This window comes from Dipodomys spectabilis, unplaced genomic scaffold (assembly GCF_019054845.1).
Source record: "Dipodomys spectabilis isolate Male_0828 unplaced genomic scaffold, ASM1905484v1 ptg000108l, whole genome shotgun sequence".
NCBI lineage: Eukaryota > Metazoa > Chordata > Mammalia > Rodentia > Heteromyidae > Dipodomys > Dipodomys spectabilis.
In genome coordinates, this window is record NW_024870785.1 from 6,034,173 (window position 1) to 6,056,136 (window position 21,964).

At 42.4% G+C, this 21,964-nt stretch overlaps 1 protein-coding gene across 2 annotated transcripts in view; it reads right to left on the minus strand.

Annotated features, from left to right (window-relative positions):
- Positions 1-21,964, minus strand: part of Tp53bp1 (tumor protein p53 binding protein 1) — a 66,772-nt gene that overhangs the window by 33,747 nt on the left and 11,061 nt on the right. Inside the window, exons 8-13 of one of the 2 annotated variants that reach the window (XM_042687397.1) lie at positions 21,588-21,717; positions 18,680-18,846; positions 16,983-17,112; positions 15,572-15,666; positions 8,470-8,678; positions 5,462-6,785 (exon numbers count right to left, since the gene is read on the minus strand). In XM_042687397.1, coding sequence (XP_042543331.1) covers positions 5,462-6,785; positions 8,470-8,678; positions 15,572-15,666; positions 16,983-17,112; positions 18,680-18,846; positions 21,588-21,717 — 2,055 coding nt within the window. Of the gene's footprint in view, positions 1-5,461; positions 6,786-8,469; positions 8,679-15,571; positions 15,667-16,982; positions 17,116-18,679; positions 18,847-21,587; positions 21,718-21,964 lie in introns of both variants that reach the window. The other variant, XM_042687395.1, reaches the window with a different exon arrangement.

A 21,964-nucleotide genomic window follows, 5' to 3' on the forward strand; every position in this document is an offset into this window, starting at 1 on the left:
TTTTTGTACAATAATAAAGCCCACATTTAAAGCATTCTGAGCATATACATTTAGTTGTTATTAAATTATTACAAGCATTAAAAACATCTGATTAAAAAAATGTCAGGGGCTGGGAATGTGGCTTAGTTGTAGAGTGCTTGCCTAACATACATGAAGCCCTAAGTTCAATTCCTCATGACCTCATACACAGAAAAGGCCAGAAGTGGTGCTGTGGCTCAAGTGGTAGAGCTCTAACCTTGAGTAAAAAAAAGCTCAGGGACAGTGCCCAGGCCCTAAGTTCAAGGACTTTGTGGGGGGAGGGGGCCGCGGGGGGCGGGGGAGAAGACAAGCAGAGAATCAAGACATGAGTAAAATTTTGTTGTCATTGGTTGTGGGGCTTAAAATCAGGGCCTAGATACTGTCCTGTCCCTAAGCTTTTACTCTCAAGGCTAGTGTTCTACCACTTTGAGCCATAACTCTACTTCTGGTTTGAGTTAGGAGTCTCCTGGACTTTTTCCTGCAGGGACAAAGTGGGCTGGCTTCAAACTGTGATCCTCTGATCTCAATCTCTTAAAGTAGCTAAAATTACAGGCATGAGCCACCAGTGCCCAGCATGACTTTTAACTAGGTCACAGTCCCAAATTCTTGGTAACTGGAATTAATAAATGGCTAAGGTCACATTTTCTGGTTTCCTAATTATTATCTCTTTTAAGTAAAATGAAAATGTCTGAGAGAAACTACAATGTTTCTGCACCGCAAAGGACACAGCTACTAAACTAAAAAGATAGCCAACATACTGGGGAAGATCTTTACCAGCTATATATCCAACAAGGGCCTAATAAATCCAAAGTACACAAGGAACACAAGAAACTAACACCAGCTAGCATTGAGGACTCACGCCTGTAATCCTAGCTACTCAGGAAGCTGAGATCTGAGGACCACGGTTCAAAACCAGCACAGGCTTTAAGAAAGTCCATGAAACTCATCTCCAAATTAGCACCAAAAAGGCCAAAAGTAGGCTCAAGTGGTAAAGCACTAGCCTTGAACAAAAAAAAAATCAGTGCCTAGGCCCTGATTTTAAGCCCCAGGAACAGCACAAAAACAAAATAAAAAGTCTTTAGAAATAAAGTATGGAAATAAATCAACTTAGCTAAAGAAACTTTAAAGGGTATAAAAGGAGGGCTGGGAAGGTGGCTCAGTGGTAAGAGTGCTTGCCTTGCATTCATAAGGCCCTGGGTTCAATTCCTCAGTACCACATAAGTAGAAAAAGCTGGAAGTGGCACTGTGGCTCAAGTGGTAGAGTGCTAGCCTTGAGCTGAGGGACAGCGCCCAGGCCTAGAGTCCAAGCCCCACGACCAACAAAAAAAAAAAAAAGAGTATAAAAGGAGAATCTAACCAGCAAATCTTGCTGGCAAAAGCTTCCACTGAACTCACCTGGTCAGGTAGATCAGGATTCATTCTCTAGTAACTGCCTATAAAGCAAGTCTTTTAGGCTAACAAAGAACTTAGAAGAGATGTAGTAACTTCAAAAACAAAACAACTGACAAACTTCATACATACATTCCAAAGCTATATTTTATACAGCTTTCACTCTTCAAACACAGTTTTTTGTTTTTGCCAGTTATGGGGCCTGAACTCTGGGCCTGGGCACTGTCCTTCAGCTCTTCAGCTCAAGGCTAGCGCTATACCACTGGAGCCACAGCGCCACTTTCGGCTTTTTCTGCTTATGTGGTGCTAAGGAATCGAACCCAAGGCCTCATGCATGCAAGGCAAGCACTCTACCACTGAGCCACCTTCTCAGCCCCTCAAACACAGTTCTCTTGGCAGACCCTATCCTTCATATATAACTGATGATCCATATGTCTGAAAATCCGTGGAGATCTGTAAGTGCATCTTCCTATGATATATATTATAATATGCAAATTTAACATGTATAATATTAATTATGGAAAATAATTTCCTAGTAAGTTCCCTTTGCACAATACTAAGCAGAACTTCTTACAAGTAATTCAACGGCTGGAGTTGTGGCTCAGTGGTAAAGCCCTTGTAGCACGCAGGCATGAGACCTGAGTTCTAATCCCAATATTGTATAAAAACAAAACAAAAAATGGCTTTAGCTGGGTACTGGTAGCTCATGCCTGTAATCCTAGCTACTCAGGAGGCTGAGATCTGAGGCTCACGGTTCAATGCCAGCCCGGGCAGGAAAGTCAGAAGACTCTTCTCTCCAATTAACCACCAGAAAACAGGAAGTGGTGCTGTGGCTCAAGTGGTAGAGCGCTTGTTTTGAGCTGAAGAGCTCAGGGACAGCACCCCATGCCCAGAGTTTTTTGGGTCCAATCATGGGGCCTGAACTCTGGGCCTGGGTGCTGTCCCTCAGCTCTTCAGCTCAAGGCTTGCACTCTACCACTTGAGCCACAGCACTATTTCCAGCTTTTTTCTTTTTGTTTCTGTGGTGCTGAGGAATCAAACCCAGGGCCTCATGCATGCAAGGCAAGCGCTCTACCATTGAGCCACCTTCCCAGCCCCCCCATGCCCAGAGTTTAAGCCCCACGACCGACCAAAAAAAAAAAAAAGGTTTTAAACATGTTGGTTTAGGGTCAAAAAAACTATTTTTTTTTTGGGGGGGGGGTCTGGTCATGGGCCCTGAACTCTGGGCCTGGGCGCTGTCCCTCAGCTCTTCAGCTCAAGGCTAGCGCTCTACCACTTGAGCCACTTCCGACTTTTTTCTTTTTGCTTATGTGGTGCTGAGGAATCGAACCCAGGGCCTCAGGCATGCAAGACAAGTGCTCTACCACTGAGACACCTTCCCAGCCCTCAAAAAACTATTCTTAACTCTTTAGATAGCATTCAATCAACTAGCAGGCATTTCCATTTCCAGCTTTCTTTAATTACTTATGTTCACAAAGCCTTTATTCAGTATTCTCCAAACACTTTCACATTTTCACTACCCTTTTATTTATTTTTTGGTCAGTTGTGGGGCTTGAACTCAGAGGCCTAGGCCCTGTCCCCGAGTTTTTCCATTCAAGGGTAGCACTCTCCCACACTATACTTCCAGCTTTCTGGTAGTTAAATGGAGGTAAGAGTCTCAAAGACTTTCCTGCCCAGGCAAGCTTTGAACCATGATTCTTAGATTTCAGACCCCTGAGTAGCTAGGATTACAGACATGAACCATTGGCGCCCAGCTTCTTTGCTCTTGTTCAATCATATGAAAGCCATCACTAATATAGTCTGTTAACCAAATCCTGCAAAATATTCTGGCATATTTTATCCTTTCAAATTTACTGAGCTTTTTTGCATATTCAGTACTCTGTAACATGTAGCACATTAAAGTAACAATTCCCTTCTGGCTTTTCCAGATTATCAGGGATTATCCTGTTGGATGTCAGCATACCAACCAATGTAGAAAAATCTAGGGCTGAGGGCATGGCATGGCTCAGGTGATAAAACACTTATTAACAAGGCCCTGAGTTCAAACTATAGTACTATTTTTTAAAAAAGTCGGGGGGAGTAGGCTGGGAAGTTGGCTCAGTGGTAGAGCGCTTGCCTTGCATGCCTGAGGCCCTGGGTTCGATTCTCAGCACCACATAAGCAAAAAGCCGGAAGTGGCGCTGTGGCTCAAGTGGTAGAGCGCTAGCCTTGAGCTGAAGAGCTGAGGGACAGTGCCCAGGCCCAGAGTTCAGGCCCCACGACGGGACCCAAAAAAAAAAAAAAAAAAAAAAAAAAGTCGGGGGGACGGGGGACTTGAATGAAGAAATAAAAGCCAACTTAACTGTCAAGCCTACACAAAAGGTTTTTCTTTATTATTAAGAACACACAGAATTCATTAGTGCAAAGAAATACTTAAAACTTAGTATCAGGAAGATCTCTCCCACATTATCTTCCTTTTTTTTTTTTCTGGTTATGAGACTTGAACTCTAGGCCTGGGTGCTGTCTCTCAGCTCTACAGCTCAAGGCCAGTGCTATACCACTCACCACTTGTTTTTCTGGTGGTTTATTGGAGATAAGAGTCTCATGGACTTTTCTGCCCAGGCTGGCTTTGAACTGCAATCCTCAGATCTCAGCCTCCTGAGTAGCTAGGATTACAGGCGTGAGCCACCAGCGCCATGAACTGAAACCTTTGTACAACTTAAATTTTAAAAACAACTAAAAAATTAAGGTAAGCCAGGTGCGGTAAGCCTGAGCTGAAGAGCTCAGGGACAAGTGCCAGGTCCAGAGTTCAAGACCCATGGAAAAAAAAAAAAAGCACTAGCTTTGAGCACCAAAGCTCAGAGTAAGCACCTTGGCCCTGAGTTCAAGCCTCAGGATTGGCAGAAGAAAAAAAAGGTATCTTAACTATAATACCAGAAACATAATGTACTAGGAATAACCAGTTTATACCTTTTATTCTCTCTTCTTTAGGGTGAAGAGTTTTTTTTTAAATTACTTTCATCTACTCTCAGCTTCAACAACTCAACTTTATATATATTTTTATGTGTTTATATTTATTTTTATGTATTTGTATTTAATATATATATAATTTTGGGGGGGGGGGGTCAGTCGTGGGGCTTGAACTCAGTCCCTGCACTCTTCAGCTCAAGGCTATCACTCTACCACTCAGGGACAGTGCCCAACTTCTAAGTTCAAGCCCTAGAAACCAATAATTAAAAAAAAAAAAAGTACTCCTGTCTTAAATGTAGTCAAAATAGACTATGAAACTAGAATGATAAGACCTGTTGAACCTGTTTGGGGAAGGGAGAAAAGTAGTAAAGACTGAAAAACTAATGAAATAGGAAATGAGAAGGTAAAGAGGAAGGGGAGATTAATTACTGCCTAGTGTAGCAATATAAACCTGTAACTTTAGCACTTAATAGGCTGAGGCAGGAGGAACACAAGGTTGGCCTGGGCTACAATGCAAGAAAATGTCTCAAAAGAATATTTGCACTTCAAAGAAAGTATGGAAATATAAATGTATGTTGGAACTAGGGAGGGCACTTAGAGACCCTGCATTCAATTACCATAGCCACAAATATATCACAGGTGTAGAGGTGTGTGTGTAAAACACAGGCACACACAAGGGAAAGGGGAAGACAGGGGAAAAGACAGAGGGGAAGGGGAAGGGAGGGTGACACCGTGGCTCATGCCTATAGTGCTAAACCACTAGAAGGCTGAGATGCAAAGGATCACAGCTTAAAGCCAGTTCGGGCAGAAAAACCCACTAGACTCCAAAACCACAAACAAGTAAGTCTGACAGGCGTAAGAAGAAAAAGGACGATGGATACAATTTCTAAATACTTACACTAACTTCCTAATTCCTGAGTTATAAAGCTAACAAATGACTTATTATATGTAATCCCATGAATAATTACATCCATTAAAAAAATACAATCCAAAATCTTAAAATTCCCCAAGTATTAATGGCTGTTCATAAGCAAACCGTGCAGCTCCTACCTTCCGTGCCAAATGACAATCTTGTTGGGTACTCAGAATAAGTGTACTCACTCACCACTTGAACTTTCACAGAAGCTTTGTGAGCCACGGTCAGGGGCCTTTTCAAGCTGCTGCTCTGCTACACCTGAGCCTAGCAGCTTGGCATTGGCCACTTTTAAATCTTCTGTTAATGAGTTCTCTGCTTTCTCTGGAGGCTGGGGCTGCTGCAACTCCTGATCAGCTGTGGGAGGTTCATCTGCTTTCACTAAAGGCAAGGGAGGCTGTGGAGAATTTTCTTCTTCAGCTTCCTTTTCTGCAGTCACTGATTTCAAGTCACACTCATATTCCATATTCCTTTCTTCCTGGAGATCTAATCTATTCTCAGCACATGGTTCTATCTCTGGAGCAACATCCTCCCATGACTGGGAATCTGAACATTTCTCTACTCCCTCCAATGGTTCACAAGAAACATCACCTCTTGGAGATGGCTCCTTCACATCTACGATGACAACACTGGAGTCCTCTGAAGTAGCTTCTTCCCAAGCTTCCGGATCCTTATGCACTAATTCTTGGTCAAGTACCGGCAATTTTTGGGGAGAATCAATACTAATCACACTGGTTTCAATTTCCATAGCTTCTGGACATTCTGGTTTGGAGATTTCCTTTTCAAGACACAACGTTTGGGGCTGAGTTTCAGTCAGAGAAAGGTGTAATGGGACACTCCCCAGGTTTTCTTCTTTAGGCCCTTCTCCATGACTTTCACAAGGAGTCTCAGGAATTTCTTCTACCTCAGACCCTGAAGACCCCTCCTCTGGATGGTGGTCTTTAATTTCCATAGCTTCCTCCTGATCCAAAACACTAGAAAGTGCTTCAGATCGAGTAGCTGGAGAAGGAACTGCCTGACTCCCTGAATCACAAGTGAGATCAATACAGACATCCTCTGCTACGGTCTCTTCTCGGTCTTTACAACCAGCAGCTAATATACTAATATCATCTCTGTTCTCTGTGTCATCTCCTTTTGTTTTGTCATCATTCTGACTCAGTTCTACTTGGCCATCTTGTGCTGGATTCACCAAGATACTATCATTTTCAGCAGGAACAAGCTTAGAACTGAGAACTGGAGACAAGGGTTCAGTGTCTTCAATCTGAGTGTTTTCACCATCTTCATCAATCTTAGGAGAACTCAAGCTCTCCATTTTTGGGGACTGACTACACTCACTTGTAGAAAGCATCAATTTGCAAGACTCTCCTGTCAAAGAAAGCCCAAGATCCAGTGTGGAATTCTTTGGTTCCTCTGAAGTTTTAGAACATTCAACAGTCAAAGATGAACTATGCAAATCTCCACCTTTCTTCCCATCATTTGCTTGTTCTTCCAAACTTGGTGATGCAATGAAAATGTCCTAATGAAGAATAAGAAGACAAACTACCAATTGTCTCTATCATATGTCTTTTATAACTATCTTTAGATTCATCTAAAATTTCTTAATCAATTATTCATGAATTAGAGAACTCTAGGACCATAATGTTAGAAATACAAACCCATCACCAGTTTTTCATCCACACAAGTCACTCCTATCTAGTGTAGAAACAATTGCATAGGAGAGGGAAGAATTCAGATGGAGGAAAATCAACCACATAAGATTTTGGAGGGTGGTGTGGGTTAACATTTGTATATACGTTATCAAAATTCATCAACCTATACACTTAAAACGGCAATTTTATTTTATGCAAATACCTTATTTTTATTTTAATTGTTATTGTAAAGGTCTTGTACAGACAGGCTACAGTTACGTAAGTCACATAGGGAATATTTCTTTTTGAATAATATCACCTCTCCTTTCCCCACCAAGTTCTTTAGTTCATTTTCAATAGTGCAAGGTGAAGCTTGAGTTCAATGTCAGCCTGAGCAATTTAGCAAATGACTGAAAAATTTGAAATGAAAGCACTCACCTTTCCCTCTGACAGCCGTATCTTAGAAGTGTACATGCTGCCAACCTCAATGAATCATCTCCCCTCCCCGCACTCCTGAACATACCCACCCTTTGGCTCTAGACAAGTAAGCCTGAGGTCAAGGTGACATGTGACAGTGACACTCCTGGTTGACACAAATGTTGTTGAAACTTTGGAACTCCTCAGTCAAAATAAACTGCAGCCGGGCACCGGTGGCTCACACCTATAATCCTAGCTACTCAGGAGGCTGAGATTTCAAAGCCAGCCCGGGCAGGAAAGTCCGTGAGACTCTTATCTCCAATAAACCACTAGAAAGCCGGAAGTGGCGCTGTGGCTCAAGCGGTAGAGCGCTCGCCTTGAGCTGAAGAGCACAAGGACAGCGCCCAAGCCCAGACCAAAACAAAAAAAGAAAAAAAAACAAAAAAAAAACACTGCTCTCTCAACCTCCTTCCACCTCACTCCACTTCCATCTGCCATGCCCTGCCTTTTTTTTTTTAGGGGGGAGGGGGGTCAATCGTGGGGCTTAAACTCTGGGCCTGGGCGCTGTCCCTCAGCTCTTCAGCTCAAGGCTAGCACTCTACCACTGAGCCACAGTGCCACTTCCGGTTTTCTGATGGTTTATTGGAGATACGAGTCTAACAGATCTTCCTGCCCAGGCTGGCTTTGAACATTAATCCTCAGATCTCAGGCCCCTGAGTAGCTAGTATTACAGGTGTTAGCCACAGGTATTTAAAGAGATCCTATAGGCAACGGAGCAGGGGGCATTTCCCCTTCAGCCGGGCGTGGGTAGATTTGATTGCCCTTCTCAGGTTTTCCTCCCAAATAAAACCTGTTGGACTGTTGAATTTGTCTTTCTGCTTTTTCTTTTCTTACAGCAATCTTGTGTCAATATAAAGTAGAGCTCAGAGGTAAAGAACTTGCCTGGCATGTGCAATCCTGGGTTCAATTTTCATAGTGGGGAGGAAAAAAATCATCCTGATGCTCTCCATACAGAAATAATTAACTATAGTTATAGTATATCCATTTAGAAATATTAGACTACTTTGGAAGCACGATATGAAGATGAACCCCAGTATTTAAAAGAAAAACTAAAAGATTAAATGGTTTAAAAGCATACAACAACAAAGTACTCACATGAGAAAACTCAGGCTGAGATGGGATAGAAAGCGACCCAGGAGTGAACACTGGCGTGCTCTGACACACTGGCGTCGAGGCTTGTGGCGATATTGTAGGCTCAATTGGGAGAGGAGGGTTTTCTACTTCTACTGGTTCATCACGATGAGGTTTCTGCTGAAAAGACTCACTTCGTCCTTCAGGTAACACTGACACATCCATAGGTTCATCTTGTTTAAAACAAGAAAAACAAAAAATAAGCATGTCTCAATATTATTTATGTTCCAACACCACACAAAACTTTGCATTCAGCTGGAAAGGTGGCTCAGGGGTAGAGTGCTTGCCTCACATGCATGAGGCCCTGGGTTTGATTCCTCAGCACCACATAACAGAAAAAGCCAGAAGTGGCGCTGTGACTCAAGTGCTAGAGCGCTAGCCTTCAGCAAAGACAGCTCAGGAACAGGCCCTGAATTCAAGCCCAAGGACCAGCCAAAAAAAAAAAATTGGATTCCTAAGAAAATAGTGGCTAAGTAGTCAGGTGCTGGTGGCTCATACTCATTATCCTAGCTACTCAGGAGGCTGAGATATGAGGATCGCAGTTCAAAGCCAGCCCAGGCAAGAAAGTCTGTGAGACACTTATCTCTAATGAACTACTCAGAAAAAAGTGGAAGTAGTGCTGCAGCTCAAGTGGTAGAGCACTAGCCTTGAGCAAAAGGAGCTTAGGGACAGCGCCCAGGCCCAGAGTTCAAGCCCCTGGACTGGCAAAAAAAAAAAAAACTAAAAAAAACAGCAAAGTCAAATGGTGACTTGCCAGGCACCACTGGCTCATACATATAATTCTAACTACTCAGGAGACTGAGAACACAGAACTGTGGTCAAAGCCAGTCCTGGCAGACAATTTTGTAAATTTCCTGGATACGGAAATATGGCTCAAATGGTCAAGCACCAGCTGTATGTGGAAAAAGCCTAGAGAGAGCTCAAACTCCCTGCATTTAAGCCCCAATATTAGTCTCCTTCCCACCTCCCAGAAAGATGACTTTCTAGGAAATAATGGAAGACTGGGTCTCACAAATACTTATTTCCCTGGGGTGCTGGCTGGTAAAAATGCTCTTATTTTTAGGTATAAGGTTTTAAAAAAAGAAGTTAAATTAACTTGGCTTCTCTAAGCCTTTCCTAATTATATATGGCTCGTTTTTCACATTTTGTGTAGGAATGCCCAGATTAATGCCATCTGGCTTAACCATCACGTGTATTGCCCTACACATTAAAAGGCAGTAAACTTGTTTATCACGTGAAGTAAATAGCTACAGATTTATACACTCACTATATCTGTGCTAACAACTGCTAAGTGCAGAGGGACAGATGCCAGTACAAACAGAGCTAGGAAGAAAATCTTTCGAAGACAATTACAACTGATTTATCCAAGAATTACTGCCGGGCACCAGTGGCTCACGCCTGTAATCCTAGCTACTCAGGAGGCTGAAATCTGAGGATCGCAGTTCAAAGCCAACCTGGGCAGGAAAGTCTATGAGACTCCTATCTCGACTAAACCACCCAGAAAACCAGAAGTGGTGCTGTGGCTCAAAAGGTAGAGTGATCCCCTTGAACTGAAAAGCTCAGGGACAGCACTCATGCTCAGAGTTCCAAGCCCCATGACTAACAAAAAAAAAAAAAACAGGAAAAAAGAATTATGAAGAGACTAATCCTAATACAAATTGCTCAGAAGGAAATTTACAAACAAAACACAAAACACTGATTTCTCAAAGGCTACTAGGGCCTTGCTCAGAGGCAGCCTCACCAGCTTTTATTTTTTTGGTCATGGGGCTTGAACTCTCGGCCTAGGCACTGTCCCTCAGCTCTTCAGCTCAAGGCTAGCGCTCTACCACTTGAGCCACAGCGCCACTTCTGGCTTTTTCTGTTTATGTGCTGCTGAGGAATCGAACCCAGGGCCTCATGCATGCAAGGCAAGCACTCTATCACTAAGCCACCTTTCCAGCCCCTCACCAGCTATTTGATTCATCATCTGTTTCCCCCTCTCCCCCTTACAGCTTGCCCAACCATGCTTTCTCCAGAATACTCATAAACCACTTAGCACTGTTTATAGTTTTTCCCAGGCTCCACTCATGCAACCACTACCCACAGTCCCAACCTCAAGCCCCTGTTGTGCTTACCTTGCTAATTTAGGATCTGGTGCTATAAGCTTCTACTATACTACCACAACCAAGATAACTATTTCTGCTTCACCTTTTGACCTTTCTTGCCTTGGCAAAGCACATTTACGTACTATTACCTTAGGCACTACATATACAAATTCTTTATGAAAATAACGTAAGATACATGGGAAAACACAGAAAAGCACACATAATCTCACAGGCTGATGTACATATTAAGTTAATCCAATAAATCTAAAATACAGCTGACAAAGGAAATACAGTAGGCTACATGATTTTAAAAAATAGGAATCATGCCGGGCACTGGTGGCTCACGCCTGTAATCCTAGCTACTCAGGAGGCTGAGATCTGAGGATCGAGGTTCAAAGCCAGCCCGGGCAGGAGAGACCATGAGACTCCTATCTCCAATAAACCACCAGAAAACCGGAAGTGGCGCTGTAGCTCAAGTGGTAGAGCGCTAGCCTTGAGCTGAAGAGCTGAGGGACAGTGCCCAGGTCCAGAGTTCAAGCCCCACGACCAACAAAAAAAAAAGGAATCATACACATCATGCCAAATGCATAAAAATCACTCTGAAAAGCATATCCAAATACTAGTTGTAATCTCATCCGGATTGTGGTACCATAGGAGATTCTGCTTCCTTCCCACTGGTCTTCTATATATTTCCAACTTTTCTTTTTTCTTTTTTTTTGGGGGGTTGTACTGGGGCTTGACCTCAAGCGTCATATACTTGGGCTTTTCACTTAAGGCTGGTACTCCACCATTTGAGCCACACCTTCACTTCTGACATTTTCCAAACTTTCTACAATGAATAGTTTATATTTATAATCAGGAAAGAACACTTTATTTTATTTTTGCCCAGAATTCAAGCCTGGGCTTGGGCACTGTCCCTGAGCTCTTTAGCTCAAGGCAAGCCTCTACCCCTTGAGCCACAGTGCCATTTCCAGTTTTCTGGTGGTTAATTGAAAATAAAAGTCTCACGGACTTTCCTGCCAAGGCTGGTTTAAACCATGATCCACAGATCACAGCCTCCTGAGTAGCAAGAATTTCAGGCATGAGCCACTGGGACCTTGCAAAAAGAATTTTTAATATGGCTCTTTTTATATGTTTTTAATGTTCACAGCACAGACAAAAGAAACTACTATGAATTAATCTATCTTAGTGTACATTAACAGATTCTTGTAGAATGGATTCAGTTTTACTGAATGTGTCACTAATCATGTAATGCTTAGAATATTATTATTCTTTTTAAATACTTACAACTAGGGGGAAAACAATGGAGGGGGTAACAATGCTCAATAGGAAGTGTACTCATTACCTTGCTCATGTAACTGTAACCCTCTGTATAGTATCTTTACAAGAAAAAATTTTAAAAATAAATAAATACTTACATCTGATTTCAAAAGAAAAACACGTAAACTATAGCAAGAAAAAAAAAGTCAAGATTAAAAATGAAGATACAGCTCATGCCTTAATCCTAGCTACTCAGGAGGTTGAGATCTGAGATCTGAGGCTTGAAATCTCAAGCCAGCCCAGGCAGGAAAGCTGTGAGACTCTTTTCTCCAATTAACCACCAGAAAATCAGAAGTGGTGCTGTGGCTCAAAGTGGTAGAGCGCTAGGTTTGAGAGAAAAAACTCAGGAACAGTGCCCAAGCCCTGAGTTCAAGCCCAAGCAAAAAATAAAAAATAAAAAAAAAGTGAGGATATACCCGGGAGCTGGTGGCACACACCTGTAATTCTAGCAACTCAGGAGTCTGAGATCTGAGGATCTGAGTTCAAAGCCAGTCCCAAGAGGAAAGTCTGTGAGACTTTTATCCCCACCTAACTACCAGAAACCTAGAAGCAGAACTGTGGCTCAAACTGGTAGAGCACTAGCCTTGAGCTTTAAAAGCAGCCCAGGCGGGCTGGGAAGTTGGCTCAGTGGTAGAGCGCTTGCCTTGCATGCCTGAGGCCCTGGGTTTGATTCCTTAACACCACATAAGCAAAAAGCAAAAAGCCAGAAGTGGCGCTGTGGCTCAAGTGGTAGAGCGCTAGCTTTGAGCTAAAGAGCTGAGGGACAGCACCCAGGCCCAGAGTTCAGGCTCCATGACCAGACCCCCCCCCCAAAAAAAAAGCAGCCCAGGCTTGGAGTTCAAGCCCCAAAACTGATCAAAAAGAAAAAAACTTGAAGATAAATTGTAACATATCTAAATGTTTACCATTCATTTCTATATTTACAGTTCTCAATAGGTCTCAATACAATCTTAATACAGGGCTGGGAAGGTGGCTCAGTGGTAGAGCACTTGCCTTACACGCATGAGGCCCTGGGTTCGATTCCTCAGCACCACATAAGCAGAAAAATACAGAAGTGGTGCTGTGGCTCAAGTGGTAGAGCGCTAGTCTTCAGCTGAAGAGCTGAGGGACAGCACCCAGGCCCAGAGTTCAGGCCCCACGACCAGCCAAATAAATAAATGAATAAATAAAAAACAATCTTAATACAACACAATAGGATGTCATAGGAGGCCACCCCTCCCCCACTCCCCCCCACACACATATATATCAGATAAGAGCTAAGTCCCATGGGCAACTGCCTGAATTCAAGTCCTGCCTTCACATCTTACTAGTTATGAAACTTCTATGCCTCCATTTCCTTATCTGTAAGATGGGGAACCCGGGCGCCGGTGGCTCACGCCTGTAATCCTAGCTACTCAGGAGGCTGAGATCTGAGGATCACAGTTCAAAGCCAGCCCAAGTAGGAAAGTCTGTGAGACTCTTATCTCCAATAAAACCGCTAGAAAACTGGAAGTGGCGCTGTGGCTCAAGTGGTAGAGCACTCACCTTGAGCTGAAGAATAGCACCCAAGCCCAGAGTTCAAGCCCCACGGCCGACAAAAAAAACAAAACAAAACAAAAGATGGGGAAAGGGATCAAAGTAACACCTACTTCATAGTACTATTGTGAGGATTCAACAGAAAAAGAAACACCTAGAACCAAAGGAAAGGGCCCAAAACAGTCTGTCATATAAGAAATACCCAATAACCAGTAACATTATTGGTATTTGAAAAAATAAAAGAAAGGACAAGTATGGTCATACATGCCTGAAATCTCAACCTTCAGGAAGGCTGAGGCAAGATCATCTTGAATTTAAGGCCAGCCTGGACTACACAGAAAGACCCTGTTTCAAAAAAGAAAAAAAAAATGTACAAATGGAAAGAAGAAAATCATGGAATTTATTAGAAAAGCTTTGTAGAAATAAGAACTTAGAGCTGGGCATCGGTGTCTCACACCTGTAATCCTAGCTACTCAGGAGCCTGAGATCTGAGGATCATGGTTCAAAGCCAGCCAGGGAAAGAAAGTCCGTGAAACTCTTATCTCCAATAAACCACCAGAAAAGCAGAAATGGGACTGTGCCTCAAGTGGTAGAGCGCTAGCCTTGAGTTGAAGAGCTGAGGGACAGCACCCAGGCCCAGAGTTCAAGCCCCACGGTCGACAAAAAGAAAAAAGCCAGAAGTGGTGCTGTGGCTCAAGTGGTAGAGCTCTAGCCTTGAGCTGAAGAGCTGAGGGACAGTGCCCAGGCCCAGAGTTCAGACCCCACAAGCGGACCCAAAAAAAAAAAAAAAAAGAACTTAGAAACAGGGCTGGGAAGGTGGCTCAGTGGTAGAGCGCTTGCCTTGCATTCCTGAGGCCCTGGGTTTGATCCCTCAGCACCACATAAGCAAAAAGAAAAAAGCCGGAAGTGGCGCTGTGGCTCAAGTTTTAGAGCGCTAGTCTTGAGGTGAAGAGCTGAGGGACAGTGCCCAGGCCCACAGTTCAGGCCCCAAGACCGGACCCCCCCCCCCAAAAAAAAAAGAACTTAGAAATATATGTTGTTTAGATAGGAGAGTAGGTCACATCAAAAGATGTTAAGATATGTTACATAAGTGTAAAGCAGTTTCTTTATTATGAATAATCACTAAGTGCTTAAGGAAAAAAAGTGAGTAAATTTTCTGCCACCTGCTCCTAGCCACTCAGTAGCCGTAACTATTTTGATAAACACATGACCCATAAAGAAAACAAAAAAACAATGCTGAGTGTTTAATTATAACCGCTTGGTGCAATTACTTAAAGATAATAAAAATATAATTAAAAAAAAAGCAAGTGCCAGTGTCTCACAGCTATAATCCTAGCTACTCAGGAAGGTAAAATCTGAAGATTATGATTCAAAGTCAGCAAGCACAAACGTCCATGGGACTATCTCCAGTTAAGTACCAAAAGCTCAGAAAGAGCACCAAGTTCCAGTACCAATACACACACACACAAAGTTGGTTCTCTCATCAGAAACATGCTAGCATGTTACTGGTAAACACTAGGCCATTAGTAACAAATCCATTTCTTCTCCACACTAGGGGCTAGAGCCAGGTGCTGGTGGCTCACACCTATAATCCTAGGAACTCAGGAGACTGAGATCTGAGGATCGCAGTTCAAAGCCAGCCCATGCAGCAAATTTCATGAGACTCCTATCTCCAATAAACCACCAGAAAACCTGAAGTGGTGCTGTGATTCAAGTGGTAAAGCAGTAGACTTGAGCTGAAGAGCTGAGGGACAGCGCCCAGGCCCAGAGTTCAAGCCCCACAACCAACAAAAAAAAAAAAAAATGGGGACTAGTGGTGTGGCTCAAATAATACAGCACCTGCCTAGCAAGCATGAAGTCCTGATTTCAAGTCACAGTACCACCAAAACAATAATAATAATCAAAGATTTCCCTTCAAAGTCTTTGTAAAAACTAGGTTAACAGTACAAAACTTTCAAAAGAACCTAGAGCACAGACCTGAGGAGAGTACTTTACACTAGGCCATATCCCTGAAGGCTGCAGACCTGTGTCCTAACAAACAATGTAAGGCTGTGTTCCCAAGTACAAAGAAATAAGACATTTGCAAGGCAGAAGAAACCCTGCTCCCCTTTGAATCTGAGATCACCAGACATATTAAAAGAGCTCACCTTTTCTCCCTTCTTGCTCTGTAGGACTGCTAGGAACGATCAAAGGGGTAGGTCGGAAAACATCGGGGGAAGGAGCAACAAGATCTGATGAATTCCTTCACATGAAGAGAGAACCACAAGTTATTTTACCACAGCTAGCTTCTATATATGCTTTTACTTTTAATAGCAAAAATATTTAAGTCTTTCAGATAAATACTTAAAAGTGTTTCTCCCAAACAGCAATCTGAGACTGGCAGAAGAATCACTAAGTAGTTCCCACACCAGACATTACTAAAATAGGAATTTCTTTTTAAAAAAGTAAGGGAAAAGTGAATGACTAGACATAGGACATCATGACTGATTAGAATGAGTAGTGCTAGAAAATAAACTGATTTGCAGATTTAAGATATAAAAAAATTTTACTCCTGTTTTTGCATAACGGGAAAATCAGGCACATTTTTACATAAAGGCAACCTCTTTGCTCTGACAGCATTAAAGAAAGGCAAACCTCTTTGCTCTGACAGCATTAAAGAAACCCAACTACAGTCCACGATAGCAGTCTATGTTCTCCATCCAATACCACTGAATAGAAAGAAACACTAGTGAAATGGAAGAGCAGAATGCTTGGGGGGAGGGAGGTTGGTATTGGTATATGTGTATGTGTGCGTGCATGGGCTTATCAGTTCCACCCATTTGCTAGTCCTAGAACATGAACTCAGGGCCTGGGTGCTATCCTGAGCTTGTTATCTCAAGGCTAGCACTCTACTTGAGCCATACTTCCACTTCTGGCTTTTTTGGTGCTTAATTAGAGGTAAGATTCTCACGGACTTTCCTGGACTAGTTTCAAACTGTGATCCTCAGATCTCAGCCTTCTGAATAGCTAGGATTATACTCAGTAGAATGCTTGTTGATGTATATTTCCTTTTTTTTTTTTTTTTGTGGATTGCGGAGCTTGAACTCAAGGCCTGGACACTGTCCCTGAGCTTTTTTGCTCAAGGCTAGGCTCTACCACTTGAACCACAATGGCACTTCCAGTTTTCTGGTGGTTAACGAGAGGTAAGAGTCTCATGGACCTTCCTGCCTAGGCTGGCTTTGAACTTGGTTCTCAGATCTCAGCCTCCTGAGTAGCTAGGGTTATAGGTGTGAGTCACCAGCGCCCGGCTCAACATTTCTAATAACCTGGGATTTTCTTCCCTACTTCAAACCTTGGGAACTACTGAAAAGACTATTACCAAATATGAAAATATACATCTATGAGCCTTTGCCAGTTCCATTATATTCTAACCCTCAAAGTTGCAGAGCCTACATACTACCCTTTTGGCTTTATCAAAACCTTCTAATCTAGCAGATAACTTGAACTCTTCTAACCTCTACCTGTCCCTAAAAGAGTCAGGCATGTCACTTTCACGTGAGCTATTTGAGGTTTACTTACGTGGAAAGACTCTCCTGAACAATGGAGGACCTCTGACCAGAGAGCTGCAGGAGGTGCAGAGTGGTGGCAGGTGTGGAAGCCAGAGAACATCCAGCTTCCTCTCTTGAAGGAGTAGAGCAACCATCAGAAGCTACTAAGGAGGGAAAAAAAAAAGGTATTCTGGTTGTATTTACTTCTTGCATTCACAATACTGGCTTCTCAAAAAGATAAACAGTATGGCAAAAAGAGTATTCTCTTTATTTTCAACCATATTTCAGAAGATCAGAAATTGTTTTCTAATTATGCTACAGTAATGGAATGATATAATGGGACTCTTCACGGATGTTAACCCCCCCAAAAGTATGGGTTTCTTTAATAAAGAACTGATGAAAAAAAAGTTCACTAGACCTTTCTGTCACAATCTAAACTTGGAGAGGAAAAGCCAGACAGAATCCTTATACCTCTGCTTGGCTGCTCTTCTTTCTTGTGATGCTTCTATTATAAAACAGCAAGCGAGCCTTTTATTCCAAGGTCTACCTAAGGTGAAGTAAAGCTCATGCCATGATGCAGATGGGAGGAGACAAAACAATGCGCATGACACCTGATGATACGAATGCAGTAATTTTCATAATTAGAACTGGGGCCTCCTCGAAGGAGACAGAAAATACTAATGCACTAATAATACAGGAGCAGCCATTACTTACATTATGAAGTTACCTACTGCTCCCTTCTTAGCAACAGTTACCAACTATATTCATCTTAAGAGTAAAGATTTCTTAGATACAACTGTATAGCTTTAGTGAGAAAAAAAAAAGGTTTCTTTTATGTCTTACAGAGCAACCTATATAATTCAACAGTACAGAAATACGGCCTTCCTCCTCTTCTTAATCAGCACATTGTATTTTACTGGTTTGGATTGAATCTTTCTTTGATCTCTAAAGTTGCAGAATAGGAGAGCTGGAGAACTTAAGAAAACGTGCAACAAATACTATTCTATTCTACATTATATTGCCCTTTCTGATAGACCTCAACCTCCTTATTGTGGTAAACTAATGAATTAGGTAAGTAGACTGCTATACATGCATATATGAAAACGAGATTTATCATATTTAAGATTTGAAGACTACTAGATGCAGTAGCTCATGCCAATAATCCCTGCTAAAATAATCCCACAAAAGTAGGCAAGATTCCATCTCAACAAAATAAACCAGGTGTAGTAGTACATCCTGTCATCCCAGCTAGGACAGGAAGGAGATTAACAGTCCAAGCCCAGCCTTAAGTAAAAGGTAGAACTCTATCTGAAAAAGACCTAAAGCAAAAAGAACTAGAGATATGGGTTCAAGTGGCAGATTACTTGTCTAGCATACACAAGGCACTGAGTTTAATTCTCAGTGTCACCAAAAAAACTTCAGTAATATACATGAATGCATGGTAACATGAAACAGCTACTCCTATCCATAATACAAATGCCAAATTACCTTCCTGGCTACTATTCTTCAATATTTCAATTTCCAAGAGGAAATTACATTAAAATGTTAAATAGCAATCATTCCACAAAAGTCCTTCTCAATGAGCAGCTAGAAAAGCATTTTCGTTCCATATCACAAACAAGTGTGCGTATCTCTGAAGTGATTCCCAACTGAAGCAGCAGTCTTAGAATTAAAACAAGGAAGGATCTTTGAGGAAGGAGAACCACAACAACTCATCATTCTTTGTACCTGTTTTATTGCTCTGGTCAAATAAGTCTTCCTGAGTTGACAAAATCTCAGGCTCTGGTGACTTCTGAATCTGTAGTCCACTTGGTAGAAGTTCTTGGGCAGACGTATGTTCTTTTGTTTCTATAGCAGCAAGGGACATTTGAGGACTAGAAGGCATGTCTTCTGGCCTAAAAAATTTGTATAACCAAGAGAAAAGAAAAGGCTAAGTGTAAATGCTCTCAATGTGTGTGTGCGTGTGTGAGTGCGCGTGCGCGCGCTACTCCTGGGACTTGAACTCAGGACTTGGGAGCTGTCCCTAAGCTTTTTTGCTCAAGGCTAGCGCTCTACCACTTGAACCAGAGCTCCACTTCCAACATTCTTAGTAGTTATTGGAAATAAGAGTCTTGCAGGCTGGCTTTCCTGCTCTGTCTGGCTTCAAATCACAATTCTCTGATCTCAGCCTGCTGAGTAGCTAGGATTGCAAGCATGGAACACTGGCACCAGCTGGTTTTGATTTTTTAACAAAAAAGCTTTTTCTATTTTGTGCATTTTTAATACATTCAAACACCCTAGCAACTACAATGTACAGAATATCTACTAAAAGTAAAGTAAGTTATCCTACAAAGTCCTCAGTGCATTTCAAAGCCTATCTCAGTTTGTCAGAGAGCCAGCCATACTTCTCTTCAATTTTGCTCACTGCTTTGCTGAATGCATTTCAAGACTGCTGATGAGTGATTTAAGAATTTTTGGTACAAAAACTGTTATCCAGACTTGCAGGAAGGATTGTGAACTGGGTATCAGAAACTCATATTTGTAATCCTGGCTGCTGAAGAAGCGAACATCTGAGGTTTACAGTTCAAACCCAGCCAGGACAGAAAGCCCAAAAGACTCAATCTGCCAGGTGCCAGTGACTCACGCCTCTAATCCTAGCTACTCAGGAGGTTGAGATCTGGAGATTTGAGGATCAAAGCCAGCCCAGGCAGGAAAGTCCATGAGACTCTCATCTCCAATTAACCGCCAGAAAAACTGGAAGTGGCACTGTGGCTCAAGAGGTAGAGCAGTAGCCTTGAGCTGAAGACCTGAGAGACAGCGTCCAGGCCCAGAGTTCAAGACCCACGACCAACCAAAAAAAAAAAAAATCAATTAACCAGCAAAAGAGATGAACTGGAGGTGTGGCTCAGGTGGCTGAATGGCAGTGTAAAGCACACATTTCTAACCACTCCTGGAGATTCTCACCTATTCTATCACTCTCCAGGGTACACAGGATTGCAAAGCTAACTAGGAGAACTTCCTCAAGAAAAGTCTTTTTCAAAAAGCGAACCACTGGTCTGGGAAGGTGGCTCAGTGGTAGAGTGCTTGCCTTGCACGCATGAGGCCCTGGGTTCGATTCCTCAGCACCACATAAGCAGAAAAAGCCGAAAGTGGCGCTATGGCTCAAGTGGTAAAGCGCCAACCTTGAGCTGAAAAGCTGAGGGACAGCACGTAGGCCCAGAGTTCAGGCCCCATGACCAACCAAAAAATAAATAAATAAATAAAAGCAAGCCACTGTTAAATATCTTATAGTAGAAGGACAACGTTTTTTTTTACCGGTCATGGGGCTTGAACTCTGGGCTCGAGCGCTGTCCCTCAGCTCTTCAGCTCAAGGCTACTGCTCTACCACTTGAGCCACAGCGCCACTTCCAGTTTTTTGGTGGCTAATTGGAGATAATAGTCTCACAGACTTTCCTGCCCGGCTAGCTTTGAACCATGATCCTCAGATCTCAGCCTCCTGAGTAGCTAGGATTACAGATGTGAGCCACTGGCGCCCAGCTTAGAAGGACAACGTTAATGACATTTACCTTTGTTCATTTACCTCACTCCCTACATTTTTTAAAGAAAATAATGATTATTTTTTCATCCCTCAAATAGGAAGTATCAGTTTTTCTCTGAGATCCAAAGTTGGGCTGCTAGCCACAGGCAGTGTAGTTTGGATACAATAATCACCACAGATTAGAGCAAAAGTTATTTCCCAATTCCCACCAAGTTGAGAGCTTAAAATATCCAGGGAAATCCCTACAATTACCTACATCATAAACTACCAGATACACAAAACTCAAGAATTCTAAATAATCTAAATGCTCAAGTACAGAAACAAATGGTTTTTCAAATATAATATTCATGTCAGACATCAATGGCTAACACCTGTAATCCTAGCTACTCAGGAGACTAAGATCTGATGATCACGGTTCAAAGCCAGCCCGGGCAGAAAAGTCTAGAGACTCTTATCTCCAATTAACCACTAGAAAACCGGCTCACGCGGTAGAACGCTCACCTTGAGCTGAAGAGCACAGGGACAGTGCCCCAGCCCAGAGTTCAAACCCACAACCAAAAAAAAAAATATATATGTGTGTGTGTGTATATATATATATATATATATATATGTTTACAACATCAAAGAATGCCTGAAGAGAGTGCCTCTTCAGCCAAAGATTACAGAGGAGTTACAACCAAAGTTTAAGTCATGCTTACAGTAGCAATAAATCACCTTTGTCACAAAGTGAGGATACAATGATACTATAAATAGCCACTGTTTATAAACGATCAACAGTTTCTATTGGACCAGGAATATGCCAAATACAAAGGGAGGAAGGGATTTCTAAAACTGTTTTCACCTTGCAAAATAAAACTAGTACAGAGGTTAGGAAGGTGGCTCAGTGGTAGAGTGCTTGCCTCGCATGCATGAGGCCCTGGTTCCAATTCCTCAGCACCACATAAGCAGAAAAAAACGGAAGTAGCGCTGAGGCTCAAGTGGTAGAGCACTAGCCTTGAGCTGAAGAGCTGAGGGACAGCGCCTAGGCCCAGTGTTCAAGCCTCACAACCAGAAAAAAAAAAAAATAGTACAAACCCTTAACAAAACATATAGACACTTTTTAGAAAGAACCAGATTTACCTGGCAGGTGGTGCATCGTGCTCTTCGAGCGCATACACACTTTTACTAGGCTGCGGAATCACAAGGATGTCTTTGCTGGGCTGCTCTGACACGGCAATCTCTTCCCTAGACTGTTCTTCAAGTTTAACTGCTTGAAATTTCCAAAGAAGACAAAAAGGAGATATTTAGCTTTTCAAAGTACTAGAAGCAGTCCTCAATGAGCCTTAAAAGGCAAAGATTTTAGTAGAAATAAGATCGGTTTAAAACCGGATGCTGGGGCTGGGAAGGTAGCTATGTAAGTAGAGCGCTTGCCTTCCATGCATGAGGCCCTGGGTTTGATTCCTCAGCACCACATAAGCACAAAAGAAAAAAGCCGGAAGTGGCGCAGTGGCTCAAGT